The sequence below is a fragment of the Lemur catta genome, chromosome 17 (assembly GCF_020740605.2).
Source record: "Lemur catta isolate mLemCat1 chromosome 17, mLemCat1.pri, whole genome shotgun sequence".
In the NCBI taxonomy this organism is placed as follows: Eukaryota; Metazoa; Chordata; class Mammalia; order Primates; family Lemuridae; genus Lemur; species Lemur catta.
This window is the reverse complement of record NC_059144.1, coordinates 37479-60926: the sequence shown is the minus strand read 5'-3', so window position 1 is coordinate 60926 and position 23448 is coordinate 37479. Positions and strand designations below refer to the sequence as shown.

The 23448-nt window shown below is 37.2% G+C and overlaps 2 protein-coding genes across 4 annotated transcripts; both read right to left on the bottom strand.

Annotated features, from left to right (window-relative positions):
- Positions 1-73: 73 nt before the first annotated feature.
- On the bottom strand, positions 74-18135 carry LOC123622669 (putative coiled-coil domain-containing protein 144C). 3 transcript variants are annotated; one of them, XM_045529214.1, is made up of 4 exons: positions 17999-18135; positions 14746-14968; positions 12336-12378; positions 81-106 (listed from the first exon to the last, which is right to left on the bottom strand). In XM_045529214.1, the coding sequence occupies exons 1-4, from the start codon at positions 18133-18135 to the stop codon at positions 96-98; spliced, it is 414 nt and encodes a 137-aa protein (XP_045385170.1). In that variant the 3' UTR covers positions 81-95. The 3 variants fall into 3 exon arrangements, with proteins under 3 accessions (XP_045385171.1, XP_045385170.1, XP_045385169.1); XM_045529213.1 differs by lacking the exon at positions 81-106 and adding an exon at positions 10878-11106; XM_045529215.1 differs by lacking the exon at positions 12336-12378 and having other exon boundaries at positions 74-106.
- Positions 18022-23181, bottom strand: LOC123622666 (ankyrin repeat domain-containing protein 26-like). Its single transcript, XM_045529210.1, has 4 exons — positions 23011-23181; positions 22210-22347; positions 19843-20802; positions 18022-18216 (listed from the first exon to the last, which is right to left on the bottom strand). The coding sequence occupies exons 1-4, from the start codon at positions 23083-23085 to the stop codon at positions 18187-18189; spliced, it is 1203 nt and encodes a 400-aa protein (XP_045385166.1). The 5' UTR covers positions 23086-23181; the 3' UTR covers positions 18022-18186.
- Positions 23182-23448: the final 267 nt, after the last annotated feature.

Below are 23448 nucleotides of genomic sequence, written 5' to 3'. Positions count from 1 at the left end.
GCAGATTATCTACTTCATATCCACTGAACAGAAGCAGCCGTGCTCTGATGTTCTTGCCTGCTGGTATTACTGGCACCAACGAAGGAGCTCATCTTCTATTTCCCATCTGGCAAAAGTAGGCATTATGATTTTCACTTTGGAGTGGTAGCAACAGACAAAGTAGGAAGCTGTTCTCCATCCCCTGCCTGACAAAAGGAAATAATTTTACAGTTCCCTTGGCAATGTAGTATCAATGGGGTCCAGAGGGAACCTGAGCCCCCACACCCACCCAGCATGCAAAAGATTTACCAAGACAGTGTGAAGCAGAGCTAGTGTCATCTGTGCAGCCCTGATGGCACTGGAGTTCAGTAGGAAGCTGAGCCTCCACCTCAACTCAATAAGAAAGAGTCCCACACACTGAGAGGCAAGGTGAGTGTCACCTTCCCTACCCTGGAGTCACTGGAGACAAGTAGGAAGCTGAGTCACCACTGCAACCCAGAATCAACACACTGACAAGATAGTAGAGTCCAGGCTAATCAGCACTTCCATTTCCCATACTTCTGTTGTCAGCAGGGCCCAGCAGGCAACTGAACCTCTACGCTGCCCCAGCTACAATGAGACTGAGTGAGGTCATGCCAATAAGCAATTAGGAATTGTCTGGAAACAAATGAAAACCTTAAAAATTTCAGGAAAGGAAAAGAAGTTATGAGAAACAACCAAATGGTTATGGGGGGTAAGACGGTGGACCGAAGGCACCACCAGCCAGAGCATCTCTATAGAAGGAGAAGTTTTAGATGAAAGAGAAAAAACAGACAGACAAATGTAGATAAGAAAGGGGGCTTAAGGAAGGGTTCCTGAACCCACAGGAGACTGCAGGGGAAGAGGAGGAAGAGCAAGACTGGAAGGAGAAAGGCATCGATGGGAATTAAGCCCAGTGAGGCTAGGAGTCCAGGCGGAAGGGTACCTGGATCCAGTACCATACCCCTCCCTTGTATCTCAGACTTTTCCTGGGCTCCTGAGGTGCTGGAGAGACATTCTGTTGACACAAGCCCAGACAACGCTGCTCCCAGTGAGTGGAGAGCTGCTTTCAAAAAGGGCACCAGACTCCCAGCACCGCTTAGTGCATCTCATGCCGCACAGACCCAAGCAAGATGGGAGATTCCACATTGCTTTTTGACACACCTGCTGCCTTTGTCTTCACCAGGGTGCCCCAAACATTCCGGTTCCATCTTCCTCATCCCAACACAGACATTTGTCAACTCTGGCCCAGACTGCAGGAGCCACATGAGTGCAGTGGGTCCTCGATGATGAGAGTGATTCCACACACCCGTCATTCTGTGTGGACTGCCTCCCAGAGAGAGGTTTGAAGAAGACCAGAGAGTGGACTTTCCTCCACCTAGACTCTTTTTCTTTCCTTCCCCTCCCCCTCCCATGGCTACTGAGAGAAAAAATTGAGCCACCACACAGAGGCTCCCACAGGGAATGGAGCTCATACCTTTTCTCTGGAGGTCCTGTAGCAGAAAAAAGAGGTGCTTGGACTGTGAGTGCACTGCCTGCTGGCCATTCCTGGTACTGTTGCTGATGACTTCAGCAGAGTGGGACACAGCCCGAAGTGGAGGGACATTGATCCAGCTTGAGCATCCCAGGAGGGACTTGGGAACAGTATGCTTCTCCCTGCTATGTTCAGGGATTGATCTCCAGGGCCCAGAGGATGGGCCCACATGTCAGATCCAGTACACTCAGGTCCCAATCACAAAACCCAGGGGCAAGAGGGGATATTTGTGAATAATTCTCATGAGCTGTGGATGCCTGCAGGGGCAGATTGGGAGAGAGTGCAGTTTGGGTTCACACCTATGGTGTACATGTGGGGGCACCCCTCCTCCCCCAGAAGGGCCCCATTCCCAGCTCTGGCTGGGATCCTGGACAGGGAAACTCTCAGTACCCATCACAGTCATAGTACAACAAGGCTGGCTTGAGGTCCTGCCTGCCAGCAGAGGCTTGGAAGAAACCACAGAATAGGGGAGGGTGGAAAGAAGTGAAGTTTGTTCCAGACTACCTGATTCAGGGTCTCAGACAGCCCTGCCTCCACACACAGACTTTCTGGCTGAGTAGGCCCTACTTCAGCCCATCCCTGGCAGCTTTGCCCAAAGGCAGGTAGCAGAAATTTGGCCCCTGCTAAAACTTCTGTGGAATTTTAGTGCAGGTTCACGAAACCAAGCCACACCCAGCCTCACTCCCCTACCTGGACCTGCTGAAGTGTAAAATAAGGACACACCTGCCAGTTCCAGAGCCCCACCCACCATCTGGGACACTAGAGTTCTTCTGAGTAACTAGACGAGGTCACAGGAACCAAAAACAACACTGAAGCTTGTTCTTCCCAGCAAGCAACACCTACGGATAGGGAGGTCAGTTTACATGCCCTTTTACTACATTTACTGACTCACCATACAGGGTGTGGTCAGTTCTCACACAGAAGCATGACCTCAGGGCTCAGATATTAAACTTGGTATATGTCATTATGGAAACAAAAGAAAATCGAAAGGTTTTACCTCCAAAGAGGTAAAAATTGCTCCATACGAGAAAGAATCAGCAAAAGAACTCTAGAAGTATGGAAAATAAAAGCTAAAGAACACCCAGGAAAGGCTTCACCAGCACTCTAGCAATGGATACCAACCAAAATCATAACACTGAAATGACTGGTGAATAATTTTGAACATGGATTGTAAGAAACCTCAATGCAATTCAATAAAATATGGAAATACAACACACAAAAAAAGCCAAAGTGCAGGAAATGAATGAAAAATTCACTAAAGCAGTTCAAGTATTAAAGAAAAATCAAACAGAACTTCTGGAGATGAAAAATTCATTCAAGGAATTCCAAAACACAGTAAGAAGCCTTAAGAACAGGTTAGGTCAGGCAGAAGAAAGAATCCCAGAGCTTGATGATACCACCTTTCAATTAAATCAGTCAGTCACAGAGAGAGAACAGAGAAATAAGGGAAATAAACAAAGCATACAAAAATATGGAACTATGATAAGAGGCCTAACATAGGAATCATAGGCATTCCTGAGGCGGCAGAAGAAAATACACAACGGTTAGATAATTTAATTGAGTGAATGATTGAGGAAAATTTCCTTGACCTTGCTAGAATTCTAGATATCCAGGTACAAGAACCTCCTAGGACCCCTGGCGGAGCCATGATGAAGAGGAAAACACAACACATAGTCATCAGAGTGGAGAAATTAAACATGACAGAGGTGCTCTTATGAGCTGTAAGGGGAAAGCAGTAAGTAGCTTACCCAGGGAAACACATCACACTAACTGCAGACTGCTCAAGTGACACCTTACAACTGGGGCTCTATTCTCACTCTTCTCAAAGGAAATAAGGCCCAACTAGAATTTTGTATCCTGGAGAACTAAGTTTCATATATGACGGAGAAATAAAATTGTTCTCAGATAAGCAATCTCTGAGGGAGTTGTTCAAGACAAGACCTGCCATGCAGGAAGTACTCAGAACTGCATTAGTCATGGATCAGCACAATAGAACTCATCAGTGTAAAATTACCCAAAAGCTAAAGGTTAAAGGCCAGATACCACAATGGCACAGAGATAAAACAAAGCAACAGAAATCTAATCAACAGGATGAACAGATCCGACCCACTTATCAAATATTTCAATAAATATGAATGACTTGAACTGCCCACTGAAGAGACATAAATTAGGTGAATGAATACATATACATATGCCAAGTAACATCTATCCTCAGGAAATACATCTAACAAACAAAGACTCATTCAGACTCAAACTGAAGACATGGAAAACAATATTCCATGGAAAGGAAAACCAAAAGAAAGCTGGTGTAGCAGCTCTCATATCGAATAACTTAGTCTTCAAATCAACAAAAGTAATGAAAGACAAAGATGGTCATAATATAATGGTAAAAGGAACAATTCAACAAGAAGACATAACAATTCTAAATATTTACATGGTCAACAGAGCTGCACTCATATTCATGAAGCAAATACTACTTCATCTAAGCAAAATGATAAATGGCAGCACCATAATAACTGGGGTCTTCAAAACCCCTTTCACAGAACAGAACAAATCCTCCAAATAAAATATAAACAAAGAAACAATGGACTTAAAGTGAACTCTATGAGAATGATCCTAATAGACATTTACAGAACATTTTACCCAAAAACTGCTGAGTATACATTCTTCTCATCAGCTACTGGGACATTCTCTAAGCTTCACTATATCCTAAGCAATAAAACATGTCTCAACAATTTTTTTTAAAAAATGCAAATTATGCCATGTATCCACTCAGACCACAATGGAATAAAATTAGAAATCAGCTCCAACAGAAACAATCATCTCTACACAAATTCATGGAAACAAAACAACATACTTCTGAATGATACTCAGGTCAAGGAGGAAATTAAGATGAAAATCAAAAGATTCTTTGACCTAAATGATAACAGGGACACAAGTTATCAAAAATCTGTGGGACACAGCTACTGCAATCCTGAGAGGAAAATTATAGTCATACATTCTTTTTTCTAAAATACAGAAAGATCACAAATCAACAATCTAATGAATCATCTCAAAGAACTGGAAAAGGATGAACAAACCAATTCCAAACCCGACAGATGAAAAGAAATAAGAAGGATCACAGCAGAACTAAATGAAATCAATAATAAAAGACCTATACAAAAGATTTATGAAACAGAAAGTTCATTCTTTGAAAAGAAAAGAAAATTGGCATGATCCTGACTAGATTGGCAAGATCCTCACTAGAACCGGAAGCACAAAAGTCAGGGTGCTAATAAGCTCAGTCAGGAATGAAAAAGGAGAAATTACAACTCATACCATGGAAATACATAATATCATGTATGAATACTATGAAAATGTCTATGCAGGTAAACTTGTAAGTGTGGAGGAAATGGACAAATTCTTAGAATGACAATGCTTCCCTAGGCTCAATCAGGAAGAAATAGAATTCCTGAACAGACCAATATCAAGCACTGAAATTGAAGCAGCAATAAAAACTTTCCTAAAAATAAAAGTCTCAGACCAGACGGCCTCACAGCTTAATTTTATCAGACCTACGAAGAAGAACTGGTGCCTATACAGCAGAAATTATTCCACAATATTGAGAAGGTAGGATTCCTCCCCAACACAGTTTACAAAGCCAACATCACTCTGATCCCAAAGCCATGAAAGGACTTGCCAAAAATAGAAAATTACAGACCAATATCCATTATGAATATACATTCAAAAAATGTCAAGAAAATCCTAGCAAATCTAATTCAGCTACTCATCAAATAAATAATCTATCATGATTAAGAGGGCTTCATCCCAAAAATGCAGGGATGTTTCAACATACACAAATCTATAAATGTAATTCACCACATAAACAGAAGTGTAAGCTAAGACCATATGATCCTCGTAGTAGATGCACAGAAAGCATTTGATAAAATTTGGAACACTTTTATGATAAGAACGCTTAACAAAATAAGCATAGATGGGACTTACCCCAAAATGATAAAAGCCGTATAGGATAAACTCTCTGCCAACATTATACAGCATGAGGAAAATTTGAAAGATTTCCTGCTCAGAACTGGAACCAAACAATATTGCCTTCTATCACCAGTTCTGTTCAACATAGTGCTTGGGTTCCTAGCCAGGGCAATTAGATAAGAGAAAGAAAGCAAGCCAATACAAATGGGGGCAGAAGATGTCAAACTACTGTGCTTTGCTGACAATATGATATTTTATCTAGACCCCAAAGATTCAGCCAAGAGATTATTGCAATTGATAAGTTCAGCAAAGTCTCAGGTTACAAGATTAATGTACATAAATTGGTAGCATTCATATACGCAAACAACAGTCAAACAGAGATCCAAATCAAAGACTCCATACTTTTCACAATGGCAACAAGGTAAATAAAATACCCAGGAATATATTCACCTAAGCTGGTGAAAGAACTCTACAGGGAGAACTACAAAACACTGAGCGAGGAAATAGCAGAGGACATAAACAGATGGAAAGCCACACCATGCTCATGGTCATACTGCTCAAACTGATCTACAGATTCAATGCAATCTCTATTACAATACCAACAACGTTTTTTTCATATTTCAAAAAAATAAATGAACACTTTATATCAAACAAGAGAAGACCCCCGTATAGAAAAAGCAACCTTAAGCATAAAGAAAAAAATGGAAGGCACCAATTTAGCAGTCTTCAAGCTATCCTACAAGGCTAGAGTATCCAAAACAGCATGGTACTTGCACAAGAACAGAGACATAGACCAGTGGAACAGGACTAAAAACCCAGATACAAAACCATCCAGATAGAGCTATCTGCTCTTTGATAAACAAGAAACATACACACAGTGGGGAAAAGAATACCTGTTCAATAAGTGGTACTAGGAAATTTGGATAGCCACATGCAGAAGACTCAAACAGGAACTGCCCTTTTTGCCTCTCACAAAAATCAATTCACAATGGATTACAGACTTACACCTAAGGCATGAAACCTTAAGAATTCTAGAAGAAACTGTTGGAAAAACTCTCACAGACATCAGCCTAGGCAAAGAATTAATAAAGAAGACCCCAAAAGCAATCATGGCATCAGTGAAAACAAACAAATGGGACCTTATCAAATTAACAAGGTTCTGCACAGCCAAGGAAACTCCCATGAGAGCAAACAGACAATCTAGAGAATGGGAGAAAATATTCACATGCTACACATCCAATAAAGGGCTGATAACCAGAATCTATATGGAACTCATCAAACAAATCCATACAAAGTGGTCAATGACATGAACAGAAACTTTTCAAAAGAAAAGACTAATGGCAGACTAATGGCCAACACACATCTTTAAAAAGTGGTGAACATCTCTTATCCTCAGGGACATGCAAATAAAAACCACTATGAGATATCACTTAACTCCAGTGAGAACGGCTTTTATCAAAAAGTCCCAAAACAACGAATGTTGGTGTGGATACCAAGAGATAGGAACACTCATATACTACTGCTGGGACTGGAAACTGACACTACCCTCTATGGAAAGTACCATAGTGATAACTCAGAGAACTAAAAGTAGAACTATCATTTGATCCAGCAGTCCCACTATTGGGCATCTACCCAAAGGAAAAGATATTCTATGAAAAAGACATCTGCACTTGAATGTTTATAGCAGGATGGTTCACAACTGCAAAAATATGAAAACAATACAAGTGCCCATCAATACATGAGCAGATTTAAAAAATGTGGCAGATGTGTACCGTGGAGTACTAGTCAGCCGTATAAAAAAATTAAAAATGATTAACTACCTATTCTATTATATTGGATGGAGCTAGAGTCCATTTTTTTAAGTGAAATATCATAAGAATGGAAAAACACCACAGGCACTCACCATTAAATTCGTACCAAATGATCAACACTAATGTGCACATATGGGAAGAAACATTGATAGGGTGTTGAGCAGGTAGGAATGGGGAAGAGGGATTAGGTAAATCCACAAATAGCGGCTATGGTGCATACTCCCTAGTGAATGGGCACTGTTTTGGGACAGTGCAAAGGCAATTATGTAATCAAAGCCTTTGTAACCCTATAATACTCTGACATACAAAATAAAAACAAGGAACCAAATGGAAATTGTAGATTTTAAAACTATAATAACTAAGTTAAAATTTGGGGGATAAACTCAATAGTAAAAGGGAGAAGATAGAATAAATGAACTTCAAAGCAAATCAATAGAATTTCCCTATTTTGAACAATAAAGAAAAAAACAGATATAAAACAGAACAAACAAGACAGCCGTGGGGACCCGTCAGACAGCATCTGTACCATCAGAGACCCAGGGAAAAAAAGAAAGTCGAAAGAGACAGTAGGACTGAAAAAAATATTCAATGAAGTAATATCTGAAAATATCACAAATTTGGCAGACAAAACCCTACAGATTCAAGTATCTAAGTGAATTCTACATAAGATAAACCCAAAGAAGTCCAGATCAAGACATGTCCTTTAAAACCTTCTGAAAACTGAAAAATGAAGACAGATAAAAACTCTTCAAAGCATGCCCAAGAGAAATGATGTAGACTGATGGAGAGATATGGATTCAAATGACAGATTTCTCATTCAAAACCATGGAGGATGGGAGGAAGAGGCCTAACATTTTTAAATTGCTGAAAGAAAAGAACTATCAGCCACTAAATCTGCATCCAGCAAAATTCACACTCAGAAAGGAAGGGCAAATGAAGGCATCCTCAGATGGAGGAAACTAAGACAAGTTGTGCTTAGCAAACCTCCTCTTACCAATGTATAGAGTGAGTTCTCTAAACAGAAAGGAGCTGGTATCAGAAGAATGCTTGGAACCTCAAAAAGAAGAACATCAGAATGGGAAAATAGGGGAGGATAAAATATGCTTCTTCCCATACGTTTTTGAATGATATTTGATGTGGCATCCAGTGCAACAGGGGCGTCACTTAGCACCATTCCATTTTAAAAAGTAAAAAGCTGAAGGAAGCTAAATGGAAATAAGGTTTCTACATTTCACTTCAAATGGTAAAACATCCACACCAGTGGACTCTGATAAGTTGTGCATGTATAATAATAATTAAAGTCACCACTAAGAAAATTATAAAAGATATATTATCAAAAACACTGTAAAAAAATCAATATCTAATCCTAAAACTCCTGAAGTATCCAACAGGAGGGTAAGGAAAGAGATGCAGAGGAAAGAGCAAGATAATTAACAAACAGAAAACAAATCAAAAAGTAGCACACACCTGACCCTTAAGCATATAACAATTCCCTTGAATGCAAATAGTGGGCATGTGTCAATTAAAAGACAATACCAAAGTGGAGGGGGAAAGAGCATGATTCAACAAAATTTATGCTGCCTGTTAATGAACGCACTTCAAATTTAACAGCATAGTTACAGCGAATGTAAAAGGATGGAAGTGATAAACTACGCAACCTCAGTTCTCTTTAAAAACTAATATGGCTATGTTAACATGAGATAAAGTAGACTTCAGAGCAAAAACAATTACTAGACATAAAGAGGTACATCACACAATAATGGAAAGGCCAACAAACAAGAAAGACGTAAGAGCTGTTTAAATGTGTACACAATATGGCCTCTGTACACATGAAGTACAAACTGACAGAACTAAAAAGAGAAACAGATAAATGCACAATTTTACCTGAGGACTTCACCACCCCACTCTAGTAATCTACAGACAGAAGATCAGCACAGGCGTAGAACAAGTGAATAACACTCTCAGCCCCCACAAGTGGGTAGTCATAGAACAGTCCACCCAATAATAGCAGATGAAACTTTTTTTCCAATAATCCATGATGAATTCACAAAAATAATCCATATTCTAAGTCACAAAATAAACTTCAAGAAATTTAAAACCATTGAAATCATACAAGTACGTTCACTTAAAATAATTGAATACACCTGGAAATTAATGAGAAAGGTAACAGAAATTCTCCAAACAGTTGAGAATTAAATAGTACCCATCAAAGAAAGCCATGGGTCTAAGAAGAAAGCTGAAAGGAATATAGAATACATGAAACTGGATGAAAATAAAAATATAACTAATGAAATTATGTGAACGCCACTTAAACAGTGCTGAAGATGACATTTATTGCACTAAGTACCTACATTATTATAAAAGGAAAAGTTCAAATTAATAATCCTAGTTTAAGAAACTAAAAAAGAGCAAGAGAAACTGAAAATAAGAATGACGAGGAAATAGTGAATATAAGAAGAAAAATAATTATATGAAAAACCAGAAAAATAATAAGAAATCCAAGAAAAGAAGTAGCTAGTTCTTTAAAAAAATAAATAAAATCAACAAAAATCTGACAAGACCGAGAAAGATAAAAACAGAGAAGATACAGATCACTAATATCAGACATGAGCAGCAAAAAAGGCAAATGTTATAGCCACTAAAATGATAACTAATGAATGCTACAAAAAATGTCATGCTCATCAACTTAACTATGTATAACAAATGGAGCAATTTCTCAAGAACCACAAATTATCCAAACTGAGCCAATATTAAATAGATAACCTGAATAGCTCCGTAACTATTTAAGAAACAAATGGCATTTGGAATAAAACAGCTCCCTCTCCCCAAAGTCTCTAGGCCTAGAGGGTTTCACTGGAGAATTTTAACCAACATTCAAGGAATTAACACCAGGGTTATACAAACTCTCCTAAAAAATTGAAGAAGACAATTACTTACCAAATAGTTTTATAAAGCCAGTATCACCTTCACATCAAAACCAGACAAAGACAGCAAAAGAAAAAAAGAGAACAACAGACCAAAGGATGTCACTAATTTAGAAATAAGATCTGCACCAAAATATGAGGAAATTGAAGCAGGTAAGGTTAGTGTAAAAAGAATTACACACCTGACTGAGTTAGATTTATTTCAGGTACTATGCTTGGCTCATTCAGCAAGTCAAATCTCAAACACAGCAGATACCACCATTAGCGGTCAATGCTAACATCATCAGGAATAAGACAAATCAGATGTAGATCCCATGTTAGGATGCAAAGAGAAGATCCACAGGATCACTTCTGTGATACACTTGTCAAAACACACATGATCTAAATCTGAATGAACAGAAAAAATCAAAAGAGTTAGGCAAACTTTTTGTCTCCAGGAAGAAAGAGCCATATAAATCTGTGCTGAAAATTAAAATTACATAAGTCTGATGGCACTGTAAGAATTGTAACACCTCCAAACATTGACAATGACCACAGTACCTGAACCAAAATGATGTCTGTCTAAATGTAAATTTATCATTATGTATAGTGATGAAAATGGTAAAAGACGAATGAGAAATCAAGTAACTTCACTAAAGTATTCATGAAAACTTGCATGTTTGGTTATTGAAAGAGCTCACACTTTGACAGTTTGAGGATATAAAATTGGCTTTCATTGGCAAGATCCAATTAAAAGTCTTTCACATCATATAATTTAAAAAAATTTGGCATATATTGTTGAGATGCCTTCCAAAGAATATATTCATTTAGACTTGACTCATTAATGTATCCTAGAGGAGAAACTCTTCTAGAGGACTGTATCCAGCAGCACCTGGAAATAAAAGTAAAGAATTATATTCTTTACCTAAAAGATTTTGTAGGAAATAAGTGTAAGCTAGTAAGAAAGAGGCAAGAACTTTATTGGTGTTAATAAGAATGATAAATATATATGTAAACAGGCAATACAAAACTCGTATTGTAATATTAATATTATCATATTATTATTATTATATTAAATATTATTGCCCATAGTTGCACATTAAATTAATTATCATTGTGATTCAGCATCTGGTTTTCTCAGCTCCCTTCACTCATTCAACAACCACATGCGAAGGAACTATGACAAGCACTGGAATGACAAGGTGAAGATGACACAGTCCACATGACCGACCTCAACAATCGTATACTGTAATATGCAAAGAGGAGAAGCAGGGAACACCCTTCAGAGTCAGAGAGACCATAACAAGTATAAAATGGGCACTCTTTTAACACAGACAAGGGCCATCTGTCCAAGTTTTCTATCAGTAGAGTACACTTTTTGGTAGGGGTGATACATAACTTGATAGCTGAGGGACAATTATCAGATAGAGGGAAGAAGTAAAGGAAAACAGGTGGCAGTGAGGAGGTACATTGTGGAATTCTAAGTAGTCTAGTTTTTGAGATGCTAGAACAGAGGGGCAGTGTAGAGTATGTGGCAAGATATGAAGTTGAAAAAATTGACAAGAACCACATTGATGTGGGTGATGTTTCCATGCTAAGAAATATGGAACCTTTTCTGAGGGCAAAAGTATGCCAGTGAAAAAGTAGATGATGGATTTGAAAGGTCACAGGTCAAGTGACTGCTTATGAACTATAATTGCTTGGCTTAGTGTCACTAGATGAGTTTGGGGGTTTTGGCCTTAAATCATTATCATAAACGTAGAAAGCTGATGATGCCTTCGTTTTCTGAGAATAGTTCCAGTGTGCTGCCTGACACATGAATAGGTTCATAGGGATGGTAGAGTGAATAAAGTGCAGATCCAGAAAATAACAAAACAAAACATAAATTTCATGAGATTTCTCTGAAGCTATGGAATATGATAATGAAATCATGAAGCATAAGTATACTGTTCAGTATGAATGTTAGTGTTTTCACATCTTTCACTAGATTCACGTAAGAGGAAATATTTAATGTAGTATCTATTAACCAAATAATAGAGAGGGATGCCACTTCTTACTTACAGTTGATTTCAGAAATCAAATCATTACTCTCAATTTAATTCATAAAATTTGACAGCATACCTACTTCTAGTCCTACAGTTATTTCTTCCAACTCCTGCTGCATCTGAAATAAGTCAAATATTATTTATAATCTTCAGGTAAACCAGAGACATTTTCATGGCATTGCTAGAGAGACTAGACTTAACTTGAGGATTGCTTAAATAGAGAAATAATCACATAATAAAATAAAATTCCTATTTATTTCACATTTAGATAACAGAATGTGTATGTGTGATGCTGTCTACAATCATCTAATAAAAAAGTACAATTAATATTGGTCTACTGAATATACATGACTTCAAAAAGGGTGACATTTTCTCTTATCAGTACAAAGGTTGGACAATTCAAATCACACTTTCACATGAATGTGTTACTTTGAAATTCTTAGAAAAACTCTACCCTTTATAAAACATGATGAGGTTTTTTCACTGTAATTGATTTTTCCTTAAAATAAAATTTTTATTTTCCACTTCTAATAAAACTAAAATATTAAAGTATGTTCTATGCTACTAACATTTTAGCACAGAATCATGAATACACATATGAAGAAAATGGCACTGTCATAATGTCATGTGAATATTCTACTGGCTAAGATTAGGTAAAAATATTGTGCTGCCTGTCTTATGACTGACATTTTGTCATATGAACACTAAGATCTCCCAAAATTTGCTTGAAATAAGGATAAATATAGGTTAGAGCCAGTTTTCAAACTTAGTTTCTTTGATTCACGATGTTCTAGAATTAGAAAAGAGGTCAAAAATATATAGCTCATGAATTGTAATTTTTATTTCTTTTCAGAAATTAGTACCAGGTTTTGGAAACATCTGGCTGCTTATAGTTGCAATTTTTAGTTATTTCTAAAAATGTGTGAAAACATTTCTAACTATTAATGTATTGTAAATGTTCTCATATAGAGGATTCTTGTTTAACTCCTTTGTATAAAAGGTATTCTCCCTCTAAATGCCCAAAACGGGGCCTGAAAGAGTATATTCAAGCTAATAAATATATTGTGGTGATAATCATAATATGACATCTGATGCCTTCACAAATGTCTGACTAACACTTTTCCCAGTATTTTGAGAGACTGTTTTCCAGAACACTTTTGTGAGAACACCACCATAGAAAGGCATGAACAAATGAATAATCTGATAACAGTATTACCAGCCAGCTGTTGTAAAAGTACAACTCAATACCAGATAAAGGGAGAAGGCTTTATCAACAGAATCTTACGTTACCATTAATAAACACTATGTAAAATGTACATCATAACGTGACTTGAACTAAGGGCCTATTAATGTAATAATCTTTTCCCAGGTTACATATGAAAGCTCAGAAGGGAAAGGGATGGACCCAGATCCCAGGAAGGGAGCTGCTCTGGGAGGGGCACCCAGAGGCTTAGGAAAAGGGTCTGGAGTATTGATGCTTCTAGTTTTGTCCTGGCTGGTGGGAGGCTTGAGTGATTTTATCTATATTGACAAGTGAGACTGTCAAATATTAAATGATGTTTTAAAAGACTCTTTCATTTTATTCTTACTTTCCCCTTAAATCACACATTTTCCTCATATTTCCCTTACTAGAAATTCAGAATTGTTGTCGTCTGAAGGGCAATACAGTGCCTGGCACAGATTATAGAAGGAAAAAAGACAGCAAAATGTCTTGATAGATTTTCCATCTTAGTCATCAATCATTCAAGTGATGGCAAGATACAGAGACAAAAGTGAATGCCATTTTAAAAGTTCAAGTACATGCCTCATTTAACTAAAAAGTGCTGTGCAATTGCCCACCAATAGGCAAATTTTACAAAACTTGAGATTAAAAGGCTGTAATTACCTTAGCAATTAAACATGTACTTTTATGTAAGGAAATGACAAATCTTTCAATTTAAAAAGAGAAGTTAATCTTTGTAGTACTACAGGTTTATTTAATTCATAAAACTTACCTCTCTTGGACTGCTATAAATAATAAATATCCAGATGTGGTTAAGTGTTTGGATGCCAATCATTCCCTTGTGACTAAGGGTGGAAACTTTGAGATGGTAGAGGAAAACTTCAAAAGTGTTATGAACCACAACCACAGCCAAACTAAAATCAATTGGAAGGAAGCCAAAGGACCTCTCAATATACTTCCTGTTATTACAGAAAATTCAATCTCTAACATCTAACTTAAATGCAGCCTTTAAACAAATCTAAAATGTGTCATTTTACTTACATGTATTGAATAACATTACTATCTGGGTATCTCTTGAAAATGAGAGCTGCAGGGAATTTAAGAAAATAGAAAACTTTCTCTTTCCTCTCTTTATTAACGCAGATAATTATAACCGTTACTAATCATGCATAGGTCATTTAAACAACTCAGTATTTCACCAAACTAAAAACAGTAATTATATCAGAAATCTGAAACCCAAAGGAAAGAAGATCATATAACTAACCTCACTCAAGTTATTCTTCAAGCTGGTATCTAAAGTCCATGGGCAGGAAGAAGAAAACAGTGAGTATTCTCTTCCAGGAAATTCTCTGTGAAGACCTAACCCATCAACAACAGTTCCAGCAGAAGCTGACTCTGTGCTCATTGTACAAGGGCCAGAGAAACTTCTGGTCTCCTGTGTCTCTGCAACAAGACTGCTACTGAACGCTGCTGGCCTCTCAGTAGCTCTGTGAAGACTGCAAAAAGACAAATGTTTAGTATTTCATTTTTTCTTAAATGATTCCTAAATGATTACATTTTCAAAAAGTGACCATAAGAGTAAATGGAACTTCCCAGTAAATAGTGTTTTAACTTTGAAGATGTGTCAAAGCATGCCTACTCTGTGCAGTTACGCTTTCACAATTGTTCCAAAGAAGTGAGTGTGTGTGTGTGTGTGTGTGTGTGTGTGTGTCTGTGTGTGTGTGTATATATATATATATATATATATATTCATATTCCTAGGGGAATTGCTAAAAAAGAAGTAATTTAAATAAAGTAAGGAGGGTAGAGAAATGTCTATCAATGATGTAGCAATGTATGGCTTAACAAGTAATAATTGCTGCCTTCTGCAATGGCTCTATTTATAAGATTCTTGTGGATGCCATAAGAAACACTTGTATTGAAAGGAATAGTAAGTGAAAATGAACAATGTGAATTTATCAGTTTGGTGCAATATAATGGCTATTTCACTATGTACAAACATATCAAAACATCATTTTATACTCCTTAAATACACACAACAAAATGATTATCCCTATGAAAAGGTAGATTAGTAGTATTCCATAGTTACATATCTGAAATTTTACTAATCCACTCATGTATTGATGTGCATTTGGGTTATTTCCACATCTTTGCAATTGTGAATTGTGCTGCTATAAACATTGGAGTGCAGATGTCTTTATGAAAGAATGTCTTTTTGTTTGTTTGTTTGTTTTCTGAGACAAAGTCTCACTCTGTTGCCCAGGCTAGAGTGCCATGGCATCAGCCTAGCTCGCAGCAACCTCAAACTCTTGGGCTGAAGCAATCCTTCTGCCTCAGACTCCTGAATAGCTGGGACAACAGGCATGTGCCACCATGTCTGGCTAATTTTTTCTGTCTATGTTTAGTTGTCCAGATAATTTCTTTGTGTTTTTAGTAGAGACAGGGTCTTGCTCTCGCTCAGGCTATTGCTCAGTCTCGAACTTCTGAGCTCAAATGATCCACCTGCCCCGGTCTCCCAGAGTCCTAGCATTACAGGTGGAAGCCACCATGCCTGGCCCTAGAACATCTTTTTTTCCTTTGTTTAGATGCCCAGTAGTGGGATTACTGGCTCAAATGGTATTTCTACTTTTAGCTCTTTGAGGTATCTCCAAATTACTTTCCACAGGGGTTGTGCTAATTGGCAGTCCCACCAGCAGTGTAAAAAGTGTTCCTATCTCTCCGTATCCAGGCCAGCATTTGTTGTTTTGGAACTTTTTGATAAGGGCCATTCTCACTGGAGTTAGGTAATATCTCGTTGTAGTTTTGAGTTGCATTTGCCTAATGAGTAGAAATATTGAGCACTTTTTTATATTTGCTGGCCATTATTCTGTCTTCTTTTGAAAAGTTTCTGTTCCTGTCCTTTGCCCATGTATTGATGGGGTTGATTGTTTCTTGTTGTTTTCTTAAGTTCTATATAGATTCTTATTATCAGCCCTTTATCAGATGTGTAGAAAGCAAATATTTTCTCCCATTCTGCAGGTTGTCTATTCACGCTAATGATAGTTTCCTTGGCTGTGCAAAAGTTTTTTAATTTGATCAGGTCCCATTTGTTTATTTTTGTTGATGCTGTGATTGCTTTGGGGTTCTTCTTCATAAATTTTTTGCCTAGGCTGATGTCTGAAAGAGCCTTGCACCTCTTATATTATCCTGGACAGAGATTGAGCCCGTCCTTTGATGTGAGGTATCACAAGGGTTGAAAACATGCACCACATGTACTCGCCATCAAATTGGTACTAACTGACCAACACTATGGTGTTCACATGGTAGTAATACTGAGTGGGTGCTGGTCGGGGGGAAGGGTAGAGGGTAAACCCACAACTAATGGAAGCAGAGCACACTGTATGGGGAAGGGACATGCTTGTAGCCCAAGCTTGGGCAGGGCAAACAGCACTGTATGCAACCATTAGGTTTATTACAGGTAGAAACCCATAAAGGATGTATAGGACAGAATGTGGTTAATGCAAAGCTTAGGCTCATAAAACAATAGCCAAAGCAGTCTGGGGAGACCCCGGACTTTGTAGATCAGACAGCTGCAGCCAGCATTCCTTCCTGCTCCCTCCCTAATGTAGACCAAAGCTATCCCTCCCTAGGTCTCCTGATAAGGACTATGCCAGAACAGAAGGATGGATGCGACTGGGGAAAGGGGCCATAGGACTTGGTCATTTTAAGAAAAATGTACTACAAACAACTGTTGTGCCCACTGTCCTCTGCTGCCCATAGCAGGAAGCAATTCTCCACCTGCCAGTGTGGCCCAGAAACAAAGAACTGAACACAGCTGGTGGGAGGGGGTCGGCTATCCCAGTTTATAAAAAACCTGATTGAACTCCCTTCTGTGTTGACACTTCTGACTCAGCCCACCCACACCCGGGTGAATAAACCAGCCACATTGCTCTCACATAACCTGTGTGTGAAATGTGTCCTTTAGGTCATTCATTCACCCTTTCAGTAACCAAAATGTTTGTACCCCCATAACATCCTGAATAAATAAAAAAAAAGAAAATGTAGAAATTATTATTTTTGGTAAGCCAATATAAACAAGATAATTTACTGAGTGCCAGAATGCACCAAAAGTAGTTGCAGTACTTGGCTATTTGGTTCGGGCTGTAGTCTTCCAAAAAGGAGTCAAACTCATTAATATTTTCATTTAGGGGGATGGTGACAAGCAGTTTTATGACAGTATCCCTCTCTAAATCATAAAGCTTCCAAAATACTTAGCTCAAGGACTATGAGGTCAGGTTAACTACGTGAGACTATTAAGGAGAAACAAAGCCAGATAAAACAAGAAAAGAGGGAGAGATGTAAACTGTCCTGCACTCCCATTTTAAAGGCAAGTTTATTTATTAATATAATTTTCCAAAATTATATTATCTAGCTAGCTTTCACTTCCCACTAATCTCATGAACCTGTCTTAGTAAAAGGCGTGCTTTCAAGGCAAATTAATGATCTTAACTTATTTTCCATTCCATATTTTGACTTACATTTTTAGTTTCTTTGGCAAGTATTTTCTGTCTTCTAACTCTAATTGATAGAAGTGTTTATATTTTTCCAGTTCAATACAATGAAAATCTTCTGGAGCAGTTGTCATATTGGAGACTTGGGATTCAAGATTATTCATTCTGAATTCCCTCTGACTGCTTATTGCAGCCAGATGATTCTCTCTCCACTGTCATCTGTATTCTTCCGATGCTGCTTGTGCCTGAAACAAATTAAAAGGATACATTTTTAGCAGTGACAACCTAAACAATTCTTGCATATTTGTTTCCTTCACTTTTGAATCAGACGGTGATTTTATTTGATTTTGCTTTATCTTAGTTTTTAGAGAAAGTATCTCCCTGTCACACAGGCTGGAGTGCAGTGGCCCAGTCGCAGTTCACGGCAGCCTCCAATTCTTGGGCCCAAGCGATCCTCCTGCCTCTACATCCCGACTAGCTGGGACTGCAGGTGTGCACCACCATGCCTGGCACATTTTATTATTTTTGGAGAGACGGGGTCTCATTATGATGCCAAGGTTGGTGTTGAACTCCTGTTCTCAAGTGATACTCCCATCTCCACCACCCAAAGTGCTGGCAGGCATAAGCCACCACACCCATCCTCAGAGAGCAATTTTAAATACATGACAAAAGAAGATGAGGTTTAAAATACTTACCAGCAATTATCAACTAAATCGATCATTCAATTTGGGTTTTAAAAAATTTAATCATTCATAAATTAGTACTCAAGGAATCTAATAATCTAAAGAATAGAAATAATTTACAATTTTAAAAACTGAACATTGTAACACAAGTACAATTCAAGAGTATGGTAGAATTTCTAAATCCCATTTTTTTTTTCTTTTCCTAGTACTATTGTTTTATGCTAACTGCATGCTAACTGGCCTAAATATACAAATGATTCTCTAAGGTGCATCACTACTCTCAAAGATCGATTTAGTTGTAATGATGATAGAAACTGAAAATGTTAAAGGGAGAAACAAACGCCACCCTCATTCTAGAAATCTACAAAACCAATTGCTAAAAGTGTAGTAGAAAAAACACACACAATGTACATATGACAATATAATCTGCAGGGAAATGAATGCAAGTGCAGTTCACACTTAACTAACCTGTAAAAATAGGTTGACTTCTCTTAATTTTTCTGCAATAAACTGTGTGGCTTTTTCTTGAATTTCCTGCTCCTACTGTTGAACCTGACCACGGTCTACCATGTTCTGTTCCAACCTAAGTGCCCGTCAATTCATGACTGGATTACTAAAATGTGGTATATGCATACAAAGAATATTACACAATTGTGTATGACAATAAGAAATGACAGTGGTCTAGCACCACTTATACTTTTCCTGGATTGAGCTTGAGCCCATTATCCACAATAAGGTATCACAGGATCAGAGGAATAGCCTCCACATGTACTCACCATCAAATTGGCACTGACTGATCAACACTATGGCGCTCACACGGTAGTAATATTTTCCAGGAATTAGGGGTTTGGGGAGGGCATAAACTCACAACTAATGGACATGGTGAGCATGGTAGAGGGGAAGAGCATGCCTCTAAACCCTGCCTGGGTGAGGCAAAGACATAAAATGTGACCAAAACGTGTGTACCCTCATAATATCCTGAAATAAAATATAAATTTTAAAAAAGTATTTTTTATGTATAACTTTTATTAGCTGGAAACAAGGTATGTTTCTAGCCTGATATTGCAAATACATTTATCATCTAGATATGTTTATATTCAACTAGATTCAACATATGGTCACAAACAAAGATTACTTTAAATTTTCTTTCAGGAACTTTGAAAAAGATTTATGTTTCTTGATACTTACTTCTTCTGGTTTCCCTTTTTCATTTTGATACAGCCTTTCTTTCAACTGATTGCATTCACCGATTAACTGCTTAATTCTATCTTCTAGCAGATGGGTTTGCTTTCCGTTCTCAGCTAGAAGGTTTTTCACAGTATCTTGAAATTGCTCTCGCATATTCATCAGTGTCTCCTCTTTATGCTCTGCTCTGCTGTGAGCGTACACCAGTTGCTCTCGAAGCAACATATTTCCTCTTTCTAGTTCAGATATTCTCTCCTCTAGATATTCCTGTTGTCCAATGTATTTCTTCACTTGATATTGTTCATTTTCATACATTTGATTGATCTTTTCCATTTGACATTCTGTTTGGTAGAGGTGTCTTTGGACACATTCCAAAGACAGAGTCTTATCTCTCAGAACATTTCTTGTGCTATGGAACTCATCTTCCAGGCTACCGATTTGACTTTGAGCCTTAGAACAGTTTTGACCAAAAGTCTCATGGTTTTCTTTGAGATCAGACACAGGTACATTTATTTCATTCCGTAAGCAAAACCACTCATGTCCTGCTCTCTGGAAAGACATTTCGACGTCTCTTCCTGACATCAGAATTTGATCAACGTATTGATCATGTATTGCAGCAGTCAGTCTAGAACTGCAGGATGCAAGTTCTGCTTGCAGTTGTTCCTTGCTCTCTTTTTCATTTTGTAGTTGAGCATTTAGCAAGGCATTCTCACATGCCAGAGCATTAAGCTGGTCACTATACTGAGATACTGTGTCTGTTAACTTTTCCACATTCTTTTTCATGGTCATTTGAAGGTTCTCATTCACTTCTTCCACAATTTTAATGTGGTTGATATACTTATTTTCTTTTTCCTCATTCTGATATTTTATTGTGGCTATTTCCATTTGTAGCGTGGCTATTTCTTCATGCAACATGTCATTTGTACACATGAGAAATCGTTCTTTTTCATAACTCTGACAAATCTAAGTACAACAAAGGGAACTTTTAGTTAGCACTCAATGAAATGACATATGATTTCTTCTTAAAATAAAGGAGAACCTATCCATTTATACATTGAAAATGATGCAATAAGAGAATATCCAACTGGAAATAGAAGATGGATCAAAACCTCACACTGTATAATAGAGCATAAATTCTCAAAACATCAAACATTCATTTCTGGAAAATGAATCCATGAAAGGAAAAAGGAAACCATTAGAGAATTTTTAAGAATCTCAGAATTGGAAAAGCCTTTCCCTGAATTACAACAAAATCAAAGGCATAAGAAGAAAGATTTATAGATTTGACTACATTAAAAAATTGGGTTTACACTGTAACAGCTAACCTCTGCGTTACCCATAGGAAGAGACTTAGCTTTGCATATATTTGGACAGATAAAATTTCCTTATAGATATTCTACCTTCCTAGCTATTTGTAGTCAGTGTGTATGGTACATTGGTGGACAAATGATGTATCTAGGCTTTGTCCTACACCATTTCTACATACATCAACAAACTCATTTAGTTATCACAGTTCTGAAAAGGAGAGGTTAACAATGTAGGCAAGCTGTGGAATTTCCCCCAGGTCTTCTGATTCTACCTCTACCAAATCACAGTTACTTCTCTTGTGTAAGCATATAAACACAAAGGAAGCCTTTCATTTCAAAACACCAACCATAACTAAGATAACATTGATTGAGCTCTTCTTAAGAAAATCATGAATTGCCATCACAATGGCTCTTATTTTCTCCTGGTTACAATGTTTGAAACCGTAATCAGTGTGAACAGGGGAAAATGCACTCAATCATTTTACTAGGAATAAAACACTTATCAAAAAATTCTCACTAAGTCTATGTTATGGCATACTATTGTTTGCAAAACCTCTTTGTACTGAAATAAGACACTACTTGGAGCAAATTGTAACTCCTCTCCACAGTGAGGAGCATGGCATCCCAAATATGGTCTCTGAACTGGCTGTCCTTTTCCTCCTTAACCATCAGTGCAAGTAATAAACTAACCTCTCCATTAATATATCAAGGGAATGGAATCACTTCCCAAAACTAGAACATCTATTCTTAGTAGCAAGGGATTTGAGATTATGAAAATACCATCAATTCCTACAGAAAACATTAAAAGCCTCTGATTTGGATGAGGCCATTGTGACTATAACTACTGGACTATGGCAGAGAAATGTAACTAAATTGAGAACAATATTTTATCCAATGGGCCAAAAATGCCACCACCATCACCGCCATACATGTATAAATACACAGACACGCAGCTTAAAATACTTTATACTTTCCAAGATGCATATAGTTTGTGTTTTACATATTAATATATACACATACAAGCACACACAAACACGTATGTGAAAATGACTAAAGAAAATACCTGAGATTCCATTTCCCTCAGAGTCATTTCTGTTTCAGTTTGTGTGTAAAGTTGATTGGCCAGAATCCAACCTTGTAATTGTCTGGCATTCCGCTCTCCATATAGCTGCCTCTGACTCTCGTTGTACTTTTCTGCAAGCTAGAGATATAGTAAAGTTTTTGGTCTAATAGCATCAGGGAAAAAAGTCCAAAAAGTTAATTAAGAGTATAACCTTTAACAAAGCTGTGAAAAGCAAGAGCTTATGAAGACAAGGACTTTTATGTCTCAAGAATTACTCCAATTTTAATTGAATAAATGACAGCTAAATTCATCAAAGAACAACAATTTTAAATACACACATATATAGTACTGTGAAAAAAAATTTACAGAACATTAAACTAGTTTCATTAGAGTTTCAAAGCTATAGACCTTACTGTAATATAAAAATGCCTAAATTAACATTTTTATTAGTGATTAAACTCAACTTTCCCTTCATTGCTCCATGCAGAACGCATATACTGAACACTTATCAGATGCCAATATTTATAATAAGGAATTTTAGCTAAAAATGCCATAATTCATTTTTAAGATAACATTTTTCTTGTGTTTTAATCCTACATAACATATATTTTACCAAATTGATGTAAGCAATATTGTTGACATAAAGTTAATCTGGGGAAAGGACATGGTTGAAGTTCTGACTCGGGGGCGGGGGGGGGGGTGATGGGCGGGACATGGCAATATATATAACCTGGACTTTTATACTCACATAATAAGCTGAAATATAAAAAAAATAGAAAGTTTTACCGAAGATCAATTTACCTCAGACAAATAGTTTCTTAATATATTCATTTCTGCATTCAGTGTTTTGACAGACTCTTCAGCTTGTTGTTTCATTTCAACTTCTTTCCTGCATTCCTCTTCCTTTTTTCTTATCTCTTCTCGAGTGTTTTCATATAACAGATCAGCATTTCTTCTCTTCTCTCCTTCTTCTTTTAAGGTACATCTGCAATTAAATACACTTATCTTTTAAAATTAGTTTTTTGTAGAAAATACAAAGTCCACTTTATGATCTGCCTCTTCATATGTTGGTCTATTATCCTAATAAAATTTCCATGCTCTTGAATATTTTTCCTACTTCTCAGGTTTTTAATTTCTCATTTCAGTCTCTTCCAAAGGATATAAAGAGTACTGATGAAAGAACTATCTGCTAACTGATAAGTTTGTATTACTAGTACCTCTGGTAAATATTATGGAAAA